General features: G+C 42.7%; 1 protein-coding gene across 11 annotated transcripts in view; it reads right to left on the bottom strand.

The window, feature by feature from the left end:
- LOC106584340 (leucine-rich repeat-containing protein 7) overlaps positions 1-18,117 on the bottom strand; it is a 116,698-nt gene that overhangs the window by 41,026 nt on the left and 57,555 nt on the right. For all 11 annotated transcript variants that reach the window (XM_045706226.1, XM_045706221.1, XM_045706227.1 and 8 more), the window contains 5 exons: positions 12,963-13,052; positions 9,760-9,816; positions 7,103-7,166; positions 1,191-1,265; positions 618-762 (listed from right to left, as the gene is read on the bottom strand). In XM_045706226.1, the coding sequence (XP_045562182.1) occupies positions 618-762; positions 1,191-1,265; positions 7,103-7,166; positions 9,760-9,816; positions 12,963-13,052 (431 nt within the window). The remainder of the gene's footprint in view (positions 1-617; positions 763-1,190; positions 1,266-7,102; positions 7,167-9,759; positions 9,817-12,962; positions 13,053-18,117) is intronic.

Here is an 18,117-nt window from a genome sequence, read left to right as displayed (position 1 = left end):
TATTTAAAAACTTACTAAGTACAAAATAACTTCATAGTTTGTGTAAATTAAATCCCAGGATTCAAACAAATAAATGTTTCACACCAAATACAAATGACACTTTAATGACGCAAGCCATTTGATTGTTAATGACAAAACAACTCAAGGAAATGCACTCTCAGATAACAACCTCCGAGAGGAGCCACCATGATGAATGCAGTCATTACAGAATTAATCATCCTCTCTCCGCCATCTTTCCTAATCATCCTTTCTTGATCCTTTCTCTTTTCTCTTTAACCAGGAGATACCATTTGCTGCAGACGGGAGAGAGCAGAGACAATCTAACCAGGAGATACCATTTGTTGCAGACGGGAGAGAGCTGACAATCTAACCAGGAGATACCATTTGTTGCAGACGGAGGATAGCGGAGACAATCTAACCAGGAGATACAATTTGTTGCAGACAGGAGCGAGCTGAGACAATCTAACCAGGAGATACCATTTGTTGCAGATGGGAGAGAGCTGAGACAATCTAACCAGGAGATACCATTTGTTGCAGATGGAAGAGAGCAGAGACAATCTAATCAGGAGACACTATTGTTGCAGAGGGAAGAGAACAGAGATGTTCTATGGCCTCACCTATGGTGTCAGGCAGATGCTGCAGCATGTTGGAGGAGAGCAGGAGGTCCTCTAGGGACTCACAGCCAGAGATGTCAGTGTCCAGGCTTTCAATCCTGTTTTTAGCCAGGTCCAGGTAGCGCAGATGCCTCAGCTTCCCTATACACTTCAGCAGCAGGGGAGGGAGATACATGGAGCGATGGATGTTAGAGGGGTGGGAGAGAGGGAGAGAAAAAGGGAGATAAAGAGAGAGAGAAACAAAGTGAGTGAGTGAGAAAGAGGGAGACAGAGCAAAAAAGCAGGGGTTTGAGAGACAAAGCGATGGATATTAGAGGGGGAAGAGAGAGAGAGAGAAAGAGAGAGAAGAGAGCAGGGGTTTGAGAGACATGGACAGATGGATGTTAGAGGGGGTGGGAGACAGAGAAAACAGGGGTTTGAGGGAACATTTTTCAAAGGTTGCCCTATGGTGGTGCATCACTAACCCCCATGCACTGACCCACATGAACTAACTAGCACATCACTGCCCATACACAGACTTCATCAGGGCCAATGACAAATCACACAGACAGATAATGAATGGAGGTGTAGGCCTACCCCAGGTATTGTCTGCAGTGAGTTGTTGTCCATCCATAGCTCCTTTAGGTTATGGATCTGCTCCAGGACTTCAGGCTGAAACACCAAACACACACATTACGTCTGTGTCTAGAACAACCAGCGCAGGAGGGCTGGACAATAGAAAATATCCCAGGAACTAGGGCAGAGAGATAAGAAAGCCCTGGCCATTTTGTCTCATGGGCAGGCTGGCGAGTGGCATGTAGTTTTAAGTAAAGGAAGTGCGGTTTTAACACCAATCAATATAAGAAGTGAATAATCTCATGCCACAATACCAATGGGCATAATTACTAAACAAAGTAGGCATGTCAATGGTGGCATTTGCACAATGAGTGGTGCAAAGTCGCTCCTCCAGATGTATTATAGAATTATCTCACGTTCCGTATTCTATAATGGAAACGGTGTGTTTGAATCTCTGCATGGGCCCCAGAGTGGGGTAATGAACATATAGAGTCCTGTGAGTGATTGTGTTCGATACAGACATGTGGAGAGGCCTATGCAGACTGTGTGTGACTATCAGGGCTAAAGGCTCTACCTGACTATGTGAAATCACTCCATTAGACCAGCCTGGGAGACTAGGTGACAGACCTCACAGTCCTTCATGCTGCCCTAATCAATTCCAATCTCTCTCATGCATTTCTTTTCGCAGCATGGTGTGGCTTTACTCAGTGGCGTAGCACAGTTTACTGGGGCCCCCGCAAGGTTCGAGCAAGGACAATGCGGCATGGGGCATGGAGAAAAATGTGAAGTTTTATAGCGAATCTCTTGCTATTTTACACATTTTGCCATGACGCTGAGAGAAAATGTTGCTGTTTAAGAGCTAATTTCCTGCTATTATATACATATTGCCATGAGGCTAACAGAAAGATCATCAGCTTAAAACCTCTTGGGGCTAGGGGGCAGTATTGAGAATTTTGAAAAAAATATGTGCCCATTTTTAACTGCCTCCTACACCAACTCAGAAGCTAGAATATGCATATTATTGTTCAGGGTGGATAGAAAACACTCTGAATTTTCTAAAACTGTTTGAATGATGTCTGTAAGTATAACAGAACTCATATGGCAGTCAAAACCCTGAGACATATTCTGACAGGAAGTGGATACCTGATGTGTTGAATTACCTTTAAGCCTATGCCATTGAAACACACAGGGGCTTATTAATTTTTGAGCACTTCCTATGGCTTCCACTAGATGTCACCAGTCTTTAGAAAGTGTTTTGAGTCTTATACTGTGAGAACTGAACGAACAAGAGCCTTGGAACGGTGATGGCCGATTAGACTCTTGCGCGCGAGTTCATGTTGGGTAGTCTCGTTCCAAAACGTTTTAAAAGAGAATGCAAACGTCCGCCTTGAATATTATTCATGTTCTGGTTAAAAAAGGCACTAATGATTTATGCTATACAACGTTTGACATGTTTGAACGAACGTAAATATTTTTTTCCCCCTCGTTCATGACGAGAAGTCCGGCTGGCATAGATCATGTGCTAACAACACGGAGCTTTTTGGACATAAATTATGAGCTTTTTCGAACAAAACTACATTTGTTATGGACCTGGGATTCCTGGAAGTAACATCTGATGAAGAGAATCAAAGGTAATGGATTATTTACATAGTATTTTCGATTTTAGATCTCTCCAACATGACGGTTAGTCTGTATCGCAAAGCGTATTTTTCTGGGCGCAGTGCTCAGATTATTGCAAAGTGTGATTTCCCAGTAAGGTTATTTTTAAATCTGGCAATCCGGTTGCGTTCAAGAGATGTAAATCAATAATTCTTTGAATGACAATATAATATTTTACCAATGTTTTCGAATAGTAATTATTTAATTTGTTGTGCTGCTTGACTGGCGGTTATTGGAGGGAAACGATTTCCTCAACATCAACGCCATAGTAAAACGCTGTTTTTGGATATAAATATGAACTTGATAGAACAAAAAATGCATGCATTGTCTAACATAATGTCCTAGGAGTGTCATCTGATGGAGATTGTCAAAGGTTAGTGCATCATTTTAGCTGGTTTTCTGCTTCTGGTGACGCCTGTCTTTGAATTGACAAAACATTACACACAGCTATTGTCAATGTACTCTCCTAACATAATCTAACTTTATTCTTTTGCCGTAAAGCCTTTTTGAAATCGGACAACGTGGTTAGATTAAGGAGATGTTTATCTTTCAAAGGGTGTAAGATAGTTGTATGTTTGAGAAATTTGAATTATGACATTTAATTGTTTTCAAATTTGGCGGTCTTGATATTTCACCTGTTGTTGATTGGGTGTACCAGGGGTGGGACGCTTGCGTCCCACATAGCCCATAGAGGTTAAAGCAAATTTACTATAATGAAAAAAAAATGTAATAGCTTATGACGTGTTCATATGGGGGGGGTATGCTACGCCTGTGGCTTTACTGGTGTGGCAATCGATAAGGACTCCAAATGGTATTCTGGAATATTCTCTATTTAGAGTATTTTTGAGTATTATTTATTCTCACAGTTGTGAGGGTAGCTACAGTACCTTGTGTGTTCACTAAAAAGTTGTGATGTTTTATTAAGTTTGGAAAGGGCATGCTCCTAAAAAAACTGGATGTTGATAGAATCTCAGTATGGAATCAGGCAAAACCTAACAACAACAACAACAGGGGGGCCAGCACAGAAAAAAATGTATGAAATTGTATGAAATGTATGCATTCACTACTGTAAGTCACTCTGGATAAGAGCGTCTGCTAAAATGTAATAACAAACAGGAGGTACACAACCACTTCCTAAAACAATATTGAAATTCCTACAGTATCAACTGAGCCTTTATAACATAGCAATCTAAAATCAAACTGATGCCATGCATATTCTATTAACTACTGAACCAGAAATTGTTAGCAAACTTCAAACAAAAACGAATTAAGTTTCCTTCCCACCAAGGGTATAAACAAGGTTGACTGGCATTGGGTAATGGAGGAGCTGCTAAAAACTCTCTCTGTAGTTTCTGTGTCCCCTACCTTCCCTCTACCCTCCCAAAACATCACACAAAATCTACAAATCCCCATTAAACTCATGAAGTGTTGAGTGTAATATGAGTCAATACTCCACTACTCACAATCTACAGTACAGTAGAGCTGGAGTCAGTACAGTAGCACCACACTGTTTTGCTTGTAAGTTTTAATGAGAAACAAAGAGAGGGGTTTGGTTGGCACGGTGGACTGTGTTGGCACCTTGTCCATATCTCCGGTTCTCTCCGGATGGAGATGAAACACTTGGTTAGCGCTCGGTGCCGTGGAGCTTCCTGTGCAGAGGCATGTCTTCTTGTCCGTCTTTGAAGCGCCGCGATGTAATTGCTGATGCCATCCACTGCTCTGCTCTCTACACCGGCCCTCTGAGCACCAGCCCCCCCCCCCCCACCAAACCTTTCTTCCTTCCCCAGGCAGGGACTAATTAGGAAACTTTCCTCACTTACAGTACTCCCTGAATCACTCTCTGCCACTGTGACACACACCTCAGCATCTGTTCTTGGCTCAGCTGGACCCACATGTGCTGAGGTCATCACCTCTGATGTTGCACTTTCCTGACGTTTTTACATCTGCATCTTCTGCATTGCATGTGCTTAGCCTAGAGTAAGACAGACAACGTTTTCAGTCTCATTCATATCAATGAGCTGCTTGTGCTGAATATCTTCTTATGTCAAAAAAGCAAAAGGTCTTCTGAATCCTGGTCTGATACATGTAAATGTTTGCAGTTTAGTAAAACTGAGTATTAATATACAACTCCTCAGCTGAAGAATGATTGCCACTAAAATAAGGCATGAGCTTAAATCAGTTGGAGAGAGCTTTCATAGAGCCTCTGGTTCAGTCAGCCTCTTAGAAGCTCTTTTGACTGAAAGCTGTCTCCCTCCACAATACAATACCAGTAAACCAGGGTGGATAAAGTCCATTCATTCTCAGGGCTGAAAAACACTAAGATTCACCACAAAAACCATCAGCTGAAGAAAATGCATCAGGCATGTTGGCACAAAGTATAGGGTAGACAAGGAAGCAACAACAGCTTAAGGAATGTGAGAAAATGCACTCTATTTTCCCTGGGCTTCAAAATCACCAGGCAATAAAGCTACACTAGAGGGTTCTATCTGAGGGGAATTGAGATGGAAATTGGTAATGTTGCTCACACTATCAGCAAAAAGCTATCAGGAGTCCTTGAATGGGGATGAGGTAGAGCAGTGGTTCGCAACCAGAGGCACTAGGACCCCAGGGGGTACTGGGCCTATCCACCAGGGGTACTTGAGAAGACTCATGAGACCATAGGCCTATTGGTAAAATGCACATGAGGGGGTAATTCAGGCAGAGCAAAAATCAGTTGGTGGTAGAATAACTGAAAAAGGATGGGAACCACTGGGAGAATGAGATAGGTCATAAGTAGACGGAGAAATGCTTGTATTTAAGTAGGGCACAGATTGGGAGTTCAGACTATTGCATGAGAAAGAGTAGGAAAACATTCATTCAGTGATTCTGAGCTGAGTATTTGTGCCGGTCTGTCTTTCCCCTTGAGTGAGGAGGCGGCAGGTGTTGCTGTGTGCATGACAGAGGGCTCTGTGGAGGCAGCCCGGGCCTCACACTAACAGCACATTTACACATGCGCAATTAAGGCATCAGTGGGACCTGTGGCACAGAGCATGTCATGCATGGCTTCAGCCAGCAGCTCTCCCCAGGGCTCCCCAGTCCTCAGTCCCAGTCCCAGCACAGTGTGAGATTTTGTTAACCAGGGATGACTTGGAGACGTTATGTTACACCCTTGAAAAGCCTCCCTCCCTCCCTGAGCATTCTGCATCCTCACACTTCATATTGCCCCCTTTCAGATATTCCAGGGATTGTTGGTCAATGACCATGCAGCATTTTGATCAAACCTTGCCCTCACAGTACCTCTCTAGTGTATCATCCATTTCCCATTCTGAGAACCTGGGAATAGTATGACTGTTTTTTATCTCCCTCCTCTGTTCTATTACTCTGCTCTAAACTTGAAGGGTATACTACAATGCAGGATCAATGAGTTAGCCAGCTAACTTGCCTAAATATTCTGAAATCATGTTTACATTTTTTTGAAAGACAAGGTTGAAACGGGCATGGTCTCTTTGACTCAACTACCAAAAACACATATCTAGGTTTAGCTTTCTTAATGAACCAGGAAATCAATAGTCATTTCTGGTTGTTTATCAAAGTTAACTGGCTAACTCATTGATCCTGCTTTGTAGTATACCACTCCGGACCACTAATCAGTGAGATCAATACACAGAACACGGTCCAGAGAACATAGCCAATAGGATGAAAAGGGAGGGTTAAAAGAAAGGTTAACTAGTCAAATCACTAGCTAAAAAAACACAATCATGGCTTACTCTTTGGTTTCAGACTCAATGTTTTCCCCAGACTCTGTGGTCATTTACCGCTTACAGACCAGGCGATTGATTTAGACAACCACTAAATTAATGTGACATGGCCAGCATCAAGCACAGTGCATGGGGACAGGGCTGGATTGTTTGATAAAGTCCCTGCCATTGTTTACTCCAGCTCCAACAGCCAATTAAAATGTGCTCGGTGGTGGGTGTCCTGATGTGCCAAGTCGTGCACATTTGAGCTACCCTAGTAAATAATGCATCAAGTGTACACACACACACACGCCTGCCTGCCTGCACACCCACCACCCACCCACAGGCACGCACTCACGCAAACACAAATGCCTGCCCGCCCAAACACGCACACACACAGTGGGCGGGGGAGCAATGCTGGAGACCTAATGAGGGTGCAGAGCAGATTGAGGGGGGGCCTGCTCTGGCTTGTCCCCCAGGTCTTCTGGGCCATGGATGCCTGTGTGGTGACAGCTGCTGTCCATGTGACTGGCGTCTTCAAATAGCCTCTTTTCTTACCAGTTCAGTGAATTCATTGCTTCCCAAGTCTAATCGCTCCAGCTGTGACAGTCTGTGTATTGACCTGCAGCAAACAAGAGGGAAGAGCCTCAGATTCTGGCATAGAAACAAAGTCCCCATTTAGAAAGGCCAATCACCAGCAACACTCCCTCCAAACCAGGCTTCCTGCAACTGTGCCATCCCAGAGGGGTATGGCATGCTAGCCAGACATCCCCACACATTCACATAATATTCACAGCAAATGTAAACAGCTCAAATCAAAACAATGCAGTTAGTTAATGATTAATATAACATGAAATGGCTTTCTCCATTGCACCAGGCAACACCTCAAATTAGACTCGTTCATCCATGCAATGTAATGTACACAATGTCAGCCGGGGAGAGCAATGTCAGAATGATTCAATCTAAGATGTTTTGCACAGCATTATTAGTTATATTGGCTTGGTATTGCAGAGGACCTTTGTCTTCAGTGGTGAATAGTGAGCGTCCATTGGTCAAATCACTAAAGCAGATACTGCTGTTTTATGTCATGATATAGAGCAGCTGGCCCACATAGCAATTAGTAAATTCTAACAATAATGTGAGAACTAACAGATCAGAACCCTCATGGCAGAATGTCTCACCATCCTTCATAACATATCAAAGCCTATTTGTTATCTATACCCTTCCTCTAGGATACACTTCCCCTCCAATGACTCCACGGTAACATGATAAACTCATTAATTGAATGAGGACATTACACTTATCTTCAAGGGGAAACACGTTTCAGTTGGTTTACACAAATGAACAAACATCCCTGGCTGTGCCACACCCGAGGTGGAAGAGGAAGAGTTTACTTCATTCAACTTTGTTTCTAGTGTGAGGGTAAGTTTATTGGTCATGTTTGGATAAAAATAGTTTTCAATCAGGACACCTGAGGGAGCCAGCATGCACCAACTAATGTGAGCAGTGTGTGTGTCCGTCTCTGGGGCTTGCAGCTCAGCACTCTCCACTATGATAAATCGCAACATCATTGGCTGCGCTCCACTGGCTACACACCTGTACACACACGTTCCAACACGGGGCCTTCTTCACATTTCATTCAGACATCAAATAACAAGGCCTGAACAACAGGGACTGGCGACAGCACAGCACAGTGCCCCTCCTCTGACACATGCTACCCGTCGCACAGAGAGAGACAGATGGCATTTGCTTTAGAAGCTGCTATTTACCATGCTCTCACACTAATCTGCCCATTAGAATTCCAGCCTGGAATGTTACTCAGGCTATTTGGCCACCCGGAGGTGTATATTTCTATTTGTACTTATTATGGATTACTCTTCCTGGGGTCCAGCAAAATTAAGGCAGTTATACAATTTTAAAAACATAACACATTCACAACACATGAAGTGTGTGCCCTCAGGCCACTGCTCTACTACCACATATCTACAACATAAAAGCCATATGTACGTGTGTGTATAGCGTGTATGTTATTGTGGTATGCATGTGTCTGTGCTTGTGTCTCTTCACAGTCCCGCTGTTCCATAAGTTGTATTTTCATCTGTTTTTTAAATGTAATTTTACTGCTTGCATGTGTTACTTGATGTGGAATAGAGTTCCATGTAGTCATGGCTGTATGCAGTACTGTGCGCCTCCCATAGTCTGTTCTTGACTGTAAAGAGACCTCTGGTGGCATGTCTTGTGGGGTATGCATGGGTGTCCGAGCTGTGTGCCAGTAGTTCAAACAGACAGCTCGGTGCATTCAACATGTCAAAACCTCTCACAAATACAAGTAGTGATGAAGTCTATCTCTCCTCCACTTTGAGCCAGGAGAGATTGACATGCATATTATTGTTAGCTCTCTGTGTACATCCAAGGGCCAGCCGTGCTGCCCTGTTCTGAGCCAATTGCAATTTTCCTAAGTCCCTCTTTGTGGCACCTGACCACACAGTCCAGGCCTGTAGGACCTGCCTTGTTGATAGTGCTGTTAAGAAGGCAGAGAGGGCTTCATTAGGGACATACTTCTCCCCATCGTAGCTACTGTTGTATCAATATGTTTCGACCATGACAGTTTACAATCCAGGGTTCCTCCAAGCAGTTTAGTCACCTCAACTTATTCAATTTCCACATTATTCATGACAATATTTAGCTGAGGTTTAAGGTTTGTGTGGTGCAGGGATAATGATAAAAATCGAAGGCTTCCATATGGAGTAGTACCTTGGGCAGGGTTGGATGATTCATAGGGGCTGTATGGGCATGTTGGCTGCTAAAACGGTCAGGGCTTTCATTAACAGACACGTCTCATGGTTACATCAGTAGCTTCTCCATAAGAGAGAGGGGACAGATCTGAGGTGGGTAGGCTGGCTAGAGTGCAATGGGACGAGGGATATCATTTATTTTAGGTGCTTGGGGAAAACACAGACATTGTAATAAAGGACTCTCTACTAACATGTGGATAGATAACACTCAAAGAAAGTTCAGCATGATAGTTCTCTCTATTTGCAGGAATCAGTGATATTGGCTGCAAGTTACCCATGAAGTTCAGTGAAAGGTATGTTGGCAAAGAGCAAAGTTTAGTTTATTGTGACATTTCCTTTCAATCCCATGATCAAACACGCCTTTGTAGCTAACACTAGCTGCCCTGGTGAGGTGAGGTCTCTGTGTGCTGAGTCACTCACTTTGGCATCGTTTTCAGGTGGTTCTCTCGCAGTTCCAGGATCCGTAACTTGGAAAGTCTGAAAGGTAGAGGATGTCAAAAACACACGCATACACAAGACAGAAAACAATTTTTTCCATCTCAGTATTAATAGATGTTAATGCTATGCATAGGACAGTAAAGTATTGGAGAAAAAAACATGACACCCCAACCTTAAATTCCATTACACTGAGCCCAAGAGTAATGCCACTGCTGTTTTGATAAATCATGACTTTTTCTCCATTCATCATCAAACCAGATAGGAGATGCTGCTAAGTGACAGATCGAAATTGACTGGGGGGAGCGGTGGTCCAAAATAGGGGAGGGTTGTAAAAACAATTTGTTTGCTTAGGGGAGGGTTGTGTGTTTTTTGGAGGGGCGTAGGGGAGGGTAGTACGTTTTTTCCCTGGTTTACATTAGCTCCTCTGCTCGTATTTTCCCTATAAACAACGGCTTGACTTACTTTTGATATTACCTTAATAAAGTTTAGAAACGATTGTTATGGTTTGGTATGGTGTAGCTATTATTCATCTTTAGCTCCTGCAGGCCTATGATATGAAGGTAGTTCGCCCCGGTGCTCCAACTGACTCTGACAGTTGAACTGTTTCAGATCTACCAAAGTTACTCTTATAATCTAACAATATAATGCTTATCTTTATTACCCTCCTTCTGTATGTCTATATCTGTATAGCAGATGCAGTAGCCATCTGACAAAGAAATGCATGTCTGATGCAAGCAGTACAATTAGATTTAAAAAACAGATACAAATACACCGTATGGAACAGCGGGGACTGTGAAGCAACACAAACATAGGCACAGACACAAGCATACACACACGAAAATATATGCACTATACACACACGTATAGGGATTGGCTGTGTAAGGGCTATTTGACCAAGAAGGAGAGTGATGGTGCTGCATCAGATGACCTGGCCTCCACAATCCCCAGACCTCAACCCAATTGAGATGGTTTGGGGTGAGTTGGACGCAAGAGTGAAGGAAAAGCAGCCAACAAGTGCTCAGAATATGTGGGAACTCCTTCAAGATTGTTGGAAAAGCATTCCAGGTGAAGCTGGTTGAGCAAAGCTGTCATCAAGGCAAAGAATGGCTACTTTGAAGAATCTCAAATCTAAAATATATTTTGATTTGTTAAACACTTTTTTGGTTACTACATGATTCCATGTGTGTTATTTCATAGTTCTGAAAATAGTAAAAATTAAGAAAAACCCTTGAATGAGCAGGTGTGTCCAAACTTTTGACTATACACACATACATGTGGTGTAAAGCAAGTCATTTTTTGGGGTATCTTTATTTTACTATTTATATATTTTTTTACTTTTACTTCACTACATTCCTAAAGAAAATAATGTACTTTTTACTGACACCCAATGCTTATCATGACAGGAAAATTGTCAAATTCAAACACTTATCAAGAGATTATCCCTGCTCATCCCTACTGCCTCTGATCTGGAGGACTCACTAAACACAAATGCTTTGACGTAAATTATGTATGCATGTTGAAGTGCGCCCCTGGCTATCCATAAACAAACAAAAAATTGTGCCGTCTGGTTTGCTTAATATAAGGCATTTGAAATTATTTATGCTTCTACTTTTACTTATGATTCTGAAGTATATTTTTGCAATTACATTTACTTTTGATACCCAAGTATAATTAAAAGCAAATACTTTTAGACTTTTGCTCAAGTAGTATTTTACTGGGTGAATTTCACTTTTACATTTTCTATTAAGGTATCTTTACTTTTACTCAAGTATGACAATTGGGCACTTTTTCTACCACTGTATGCATATATATATATATATATATATATATATTTATATTAAAATATGAATATCATACAGTGGACACCTAAGCCTATAGGCCTTTGCATGCAATGCCCTGATGCATTTCGTGCAAATCTCTGACAGCTGAACCGCGGGGTGGACAATTATTGTTTTAGTAAAGTAAATGTGTCTCATTTGGCTAACATCCCTCGTTCATTGATGGCGCTGGCTGCGCCAGGTTGGATCTGAATGCATATGGATGTCCATAAAATGTCTTAAATATCCGGTAAATTAAAATATTCCCTGTCATGTTATCTGGTGCCAAACTCTGAAATGGCATATTGTTTTTATGAAGATTTTAGAATATTCACATTTTAAACTGTCGCCAATTGTATGGAAACCTAGCTATAGACACCCTAAAGACTCTGCCAAGTGTGCTAGTCCAGTGTACCTTTGATTATACCTGCACATCATGGTTCACCAGCAGCCCAAAACATCTAAAGAATAAGCTACCAGCCAAAAACGCTTGTAAGAATTGTACTTAAACTCGCCCCTCATACTCATCTGGAGGTTGAGAATGTTTTCGTCTCTATCTCTATAATGTGTCTGTATATATTTCATTGTATATGTATTTATGTAAAAAATAAGGAACACAATGGAAATAAATCCCAGATCAAGCAATCATTCAATCCAAACTGTGCAGCAGGCACTTGGTGAATGGAAAGAGACATCTGTTGCAAAACACCAAAAAGTTTAATGACATTCAGAGATTGTCAAGCCAAGCCTTCGATACTGGGTATCAAAATGTTGAAAATCTGATTTCCCCCCAGCTGATCACTGTCTGCGTACGGCTCTGATCGTAGGTTAATGAAACAGGCAGGGAGAGAAAGTCTGTGGTGGTCGGCGAATGCTCAACCTTCTGACCCGTAGCCCTGCGTGGCATCGACTGGGCAACAAAAGCATGCTGAAGTGGCAAAGTTGATATCCACGTTCATAAACACATGGTCGCTACAGTTATTGTTATTTGTGGTCGTAAATATTATTTTGAGTTAATTCGATGAGGAGGTAGGGTGTTCAATTAAGGGTCATGTGAAAATATTTATAACTTTGGGGAGGGGGGTGCTTTTTTTAATTTTAGGACACCTTGAGTACGACGGCCCCTCGCCCCAGTACATTTAGATCTGTCCCTATAAACCATTGCTTTATTCATGCAAGCCTCAGGCAAGTGACATTTACCAGGCGTTGTGTGCAGAGAATGAAGAACAGTCTGTTTGAACCCACCCAGGCATACTGGTAACTGAATAAAAGCTTAAATCCAAACCATATCCATACACAGAGGGCCTCTCCTTCTGCAACTGAGGGCCCTAGGCCCCACAACACCAGAACAAGGGAGTCTGAACTCACCTCCCAAAGTTGGCGGGGAGGTATTCCAGAAAGGCATCGTTTAAGAAGAGCTGTGTCAGGTTGAGGAGCTGGGTGAAGCCCTCTGGGAGCCTACAGTGGAGAGATGAGCAATGAGAGAGACGGAAAGGGAGAGAGAGAAATAATCCCTGTGCAGATGTCATCACAGTACAGTACCCCTTGGATATAAAAAATTACACAGCACGGAATAAGTACAAAAAGAAGCTCCTCAAGGACAATCCAGAGACACTATTTGCTGACCGCTACAAAGAGGGGAACGTAAGCAACTTCATTTTCCACGCAGACCATCCCCTGGCATGGCACAGTGCTATAAGAGCACACTACCCCTATGTCAAGAGAGAGGGTATTGGCCCAGGGTGGAAACTCAGAATACTAGACATTGAGGAAATTGAAACAACCTCTGTCAAATTGTACAAGTCTGGGACAGTAATGGTGCAGGGCATGCTCAAGCAGTTCCAGCAGGACCCTTTACGGGATCAAAGAGAGCTCTCTCTCGGTGACGACTCGCCCATCCTGAGTGAGTCTGGTCACACCTCTTCAAACTGTCCTGCAGATGAGGATAGTCACCCTCCCAGCACTGAACACACCCAGGTCCCACAACTGCACTGCATACCATCATTGAAAGGGATGAATTCACAGAACTGGAGAGAGACATGGAGCTCAGAGATCTAGTCCACACTATCCAGACAGAACAGACCCACAAAACAGACCACCACAACAACAGAGAAACACATGGCACAGCTAACAGCAGTGAAGGAGGAGGGAGAGAAACACATGGCACAGCTAACAGCAGTGAAGGAGGAGAGAGAGGCATACAACAGCACTGAAGGAGGAGGTGAGAAAGCTGAGGTCTTACAGACACTCCCCCAGAGAAGCCAGCAAAACAGCCCACCTCAGACCGGACCACAACCTCAACACCACAATGGGACCGACAACATAGGACCCACCAACCCAACAGACCCCACCCCCTCCTAACAGCCCCCGTCAGCTCCACCGATAGCTATCCTGACAACCCCCACACATCCATTGAGGACACACAAAAGCCAGAAATTGTGCTCCTCATTGTCTCAAATGGCAAATACATTCAAGAGAATAAACTTTTTCCCAAACACAAACTGGCTAAACTCTGGTGTCCAAACACTAGGCATGCCACAGAGCTGTTGTCAGAGGACAGACTAGGGTCCCCCAGCCATATTATAATTCACACGGTCACAAATGACCTGAGGGCCCAGCAGGAAAGGATGGCCACAGCACTCAACGGAGTGATTGAAAAAGCTTCTTCCACTTTCTCCAACGCACAAGTGGTTATCTCCACCCTGCTATCACGAAAAGACATTCACCTTGCCACCATACAGCAGGTGAACGCAAGCATTTCCCATGACTGTGCCTCAAAACCTAATGTCTACTTGGCCCACCATTCCACCCTAGACTTGAACAACCTTTACCACCAGGTCCACCTCTACAAGGCAGAAATCCGAACTTTTGCCAGGACCCGGAAGGATGTCACCCTCAACCGCAGCCCCCAGCACCTCACACAGGAGCAACGAACACCCCGCCCAGACCAGCGAGACACCCTCCCAAACCTGCAAGACCCTCTCCTGAAGAACCTGCACCAAGAGAACCCACGCCAAGAGGACCTACACCCAGACCACCGCTTCACGAGCCACACCCCAACCAGCTGAGACCACCCCAAACAAACCCTGGCCAAACCCTATATAGGCCCCCCCAGATCAGACCTATGCCCCTTCTATAGACGAGACGGACCAACTGGTTGCCTTTTAAGTTAGAGAGCTGGTAGTCCCATCCACCAAACTACCAGGTGTTTAACAGCAAAGAGACTGAGGGGGTATGCTTATTTGCTTTTTAATTTATTTAACTAGGCAAGTCAGTTAAGAACAAATTCTTATTTACAATGAGGGCCCAGGAACAGTTGGTTAACTGCCTTGTTCAGGGGCAGTACGACAGATTTTTACTTTGTCAGCTCGGGGATTCGAAATTATCTCAACAGAGCAAAATGTCCTTATGTGTGCTACCTATATCCCCCAATAGAATCCCCATACTTTAACGATGACAGCTTCTCCATCCTAGAGGGGGGAGGTCAACCATTTCCAGGCCCAGGGACATGTACTAGTCTGTGGCGACCTAAATGCCAGAACTGGACAATAACCTGACACTCTCAGCACACAGGGGGACAGACACCTAACTGAAGGTGACAGTATTCCCTCCCAAATATGCCCCCCTAGACACAACTATGACAAAACAACCAACAAAAATGGGTCACAACTCCTGCAGCTCTATCGCAAGCTGGGTCTGTACATAGTCAATGGTAGGCTTCGAGGAGACTCCTATGGTAGGTACACCTACTGCTCATCCCTTGGCCGTAGTACTGTAGATTACTTTATCACTATTAGCAGTTGATGTTATTCTTCAATAACACAGACCCCAAAGCAAATCAGGGGGAGAAAAATAGGTTTATTCAAAGAGAACAAATCATAGTTGTTATGCTGGGAAGTAGATGGTCATTCTTCCCTGTCCTCAGTGATTCTCCCCACAGCACTAAGTGACACGATGTAGTTTTTCCCCCAACCCTAGCCTGTGGTTGACCAATTAGAATTCCTGGCAATATAATTGGGCCAATGGCCAGATAACAAGTATCCCATTTCAGGCTCAATGTATAGACAATTTGAACCAATGAGAACTTGCCACATGTAGCTATGAGTCCCAGGCTGACATTCCTCCCATGTCTCTGACACATTAATCATTAATTCCCTATTACAGAAAAACAACTATTTCCATTGATCGTTAATTCCCTCTTGACCTTAAGTCCTCTGCGTTGTGTATTTATCTTAAAATATTATTACATCACTGACCTCAACCCAGAGTCTTAGAGCGTTCATAGTTAGGCCATTAACACCCCTATCAGATCACAGCAAAATCACAGTCTACTTAAACAGAGCAATACTCAATCATGAGGAGGCATCAAAGCCAAAATAACTGCACAATATTAAGAAATGCTATAGGTGGAAGGAAAGTAGTGTAGAAACCTACCAAAAAACAATTAGGCAACAACAAATTCAATCCCTTTCAGACAACTCCCTGGACAAAACATTTCACTGTAATAGTGAAGGTGTAAACTTGGCAGCAGAATGCCTAAACAGTATATTTCACCTTTCAGCTTCCCTATCAAATCTAAAAATGTCAAGCACAAAACCTAAGAAAATCAACAACAATGACAAATGGTTTGATGAAAAATGCAAAAACCTTAGAATGAAATTGAGAAACCTATCCAACCAAAAACATAGAGACCCAGAAAACATGAGTCTACACCTTCACTATGGTGAATCAATAAAACAATACAGAAATACACTACAGAAAAAGAAGGAACAGCAAGTCAGAAATACACTCAATGTAATTGAAGAATCCATAGCATCTAACCACTTCTGGTAAAATTGGAACACACTAAACAAACAACAACACGAAGAGTTATCTAACCAAAACAGAGATGTGTGGATAAACCACTTGTCCAATCTTTTTGGCACTATAACAAAGAACAAAGAACAAACAGCAAAAACATATACATGATCAATTACAAATCTTAGAATCAGCTATTAAACACTACCAGAAACCACTGGATTCTCCAATTACACTGAATGAACAACAGGACAAAATACAAACCCTTCCAACCCAAAAAGGCCTGTGGTGTTGATGGTATCCTACATGAAATGATAAAATATACAGACCACAAATTCTAATTGGCTATACTTAAACTCTTTAACATCATCCTCAGCTCTGGCATCTTCCTTAATATTTGGAACCAAGGACTGACAACCCAAATCCACAAAAGTGGAGACAAATTTGACTCCAATAACTACCATGAGATATGCATCAACAACAACCTTGGGAAAATCCACTGCATTATCATTAACAGGAGACTTGTACATTTCCTCAGTGAAAACAATGTACTGAGCAAATGTCAAATTGGATGTTTACCAATTTACCGTATGACAGACCACGTATTCACCCTGCACACCCTAATTGGCAAACAAACAAACCAAAACAAAGGCAAAGTCTTCTCATGCTTTGTTGACTTCAAAAAAACTTTTGACTCAATTTGGCATGAGGGTCTGCTATACAAATTGATGGAAAGTGGTGTTGGGGGAAAACACATTATCAAATCCAAGTACACATAGAACAAATGTGCAGTTAAAATAGGCAAAAAAAACACACATTTCTTTCCACAGGGCCGTGGGGTGAGACAGGGATGCTGTTTAAACCCCACCATGTTCAACACATATATCAACAAATTGGCAAGAGCACTATAACAGTCTGCAGCACCCAGCCTCACCCTACTAGAATCTGAAGTAAAATGTCTAAGGTCTACTGATGATCTGGTGCTTCTGTCCTCAACCAAGCAGGGCCTACAGCAGAACATAGATGTTCTGCACAGATTCTGTCAGACCTGGGCCCTGACAGTAAATATCAGTAAGACAAAAAATAAGTGTTCCAACAAAGCTCCAGTTTCCAGGACCACAAATACAAATTCTTTCAAGACACCGTTGCCCTAGAGCACACAACAAACTATACATACCTCGGCCTAAACATCAGTGCCACAGGTACTAACTTGCACAAAGCTGTGAACGATCTGAGAGACAAGGCAAGAAGGGACTTCTATGCCATCAAAAGGAACACAAATTTCACATACCAATTTGGATCTGGCAAAAAATCCTTGAATCAGTTATAGAACCCATTGCCCTTTATGGTTTTCACAAAATGGGACAAACACCAAATTGAGACTGCATGCAGAATTCAGAAAAAATATCCTTAGTGTACAATGTAAAACAACAAATAATGCATGCAGAGCATAATTAGGCCGATACCCACTAGTTATCAAAATCCAGAAAAGAGACGTTAAATTCTACAACCACCTAAAAGGAAGCGATTCCCAAACCTTCCATAACAAAGCCATCACCTACAGAGATATGAATTTTGAGAAGAGTCCCCTAAGCAAGCTGTTCCTGGGGCTCTGTTCACAAACACAAACAGACCTCACCGAGCCCCAGGACAGCAACACAATTAGACTCAATTAAATCATGAGAAAATAAAAAGATAATTACTTGACACGTTGGAAAGAATTAAC

The sequence above is a fragment of the Salmo salar genome, chromosome ssa23 (genome assembly GCF_905237065.1).
Source record: "Salmo salar chromosome ssa23, Ssal_v3.1, whole genome shotgun sequence".
In the NCBI taxonomy this organism is placed as follows: Eukaryota; Metazoa; Chordata; class Actinopteri; order Salmoniformes; family Salmonidae; genus Salmo; species Salmo salar.
The sequence above is the reverse complement of the archived record's forward strand: the minus strand, read 5'-3'. Positions and strand labels throughout refer to the sequence as shown.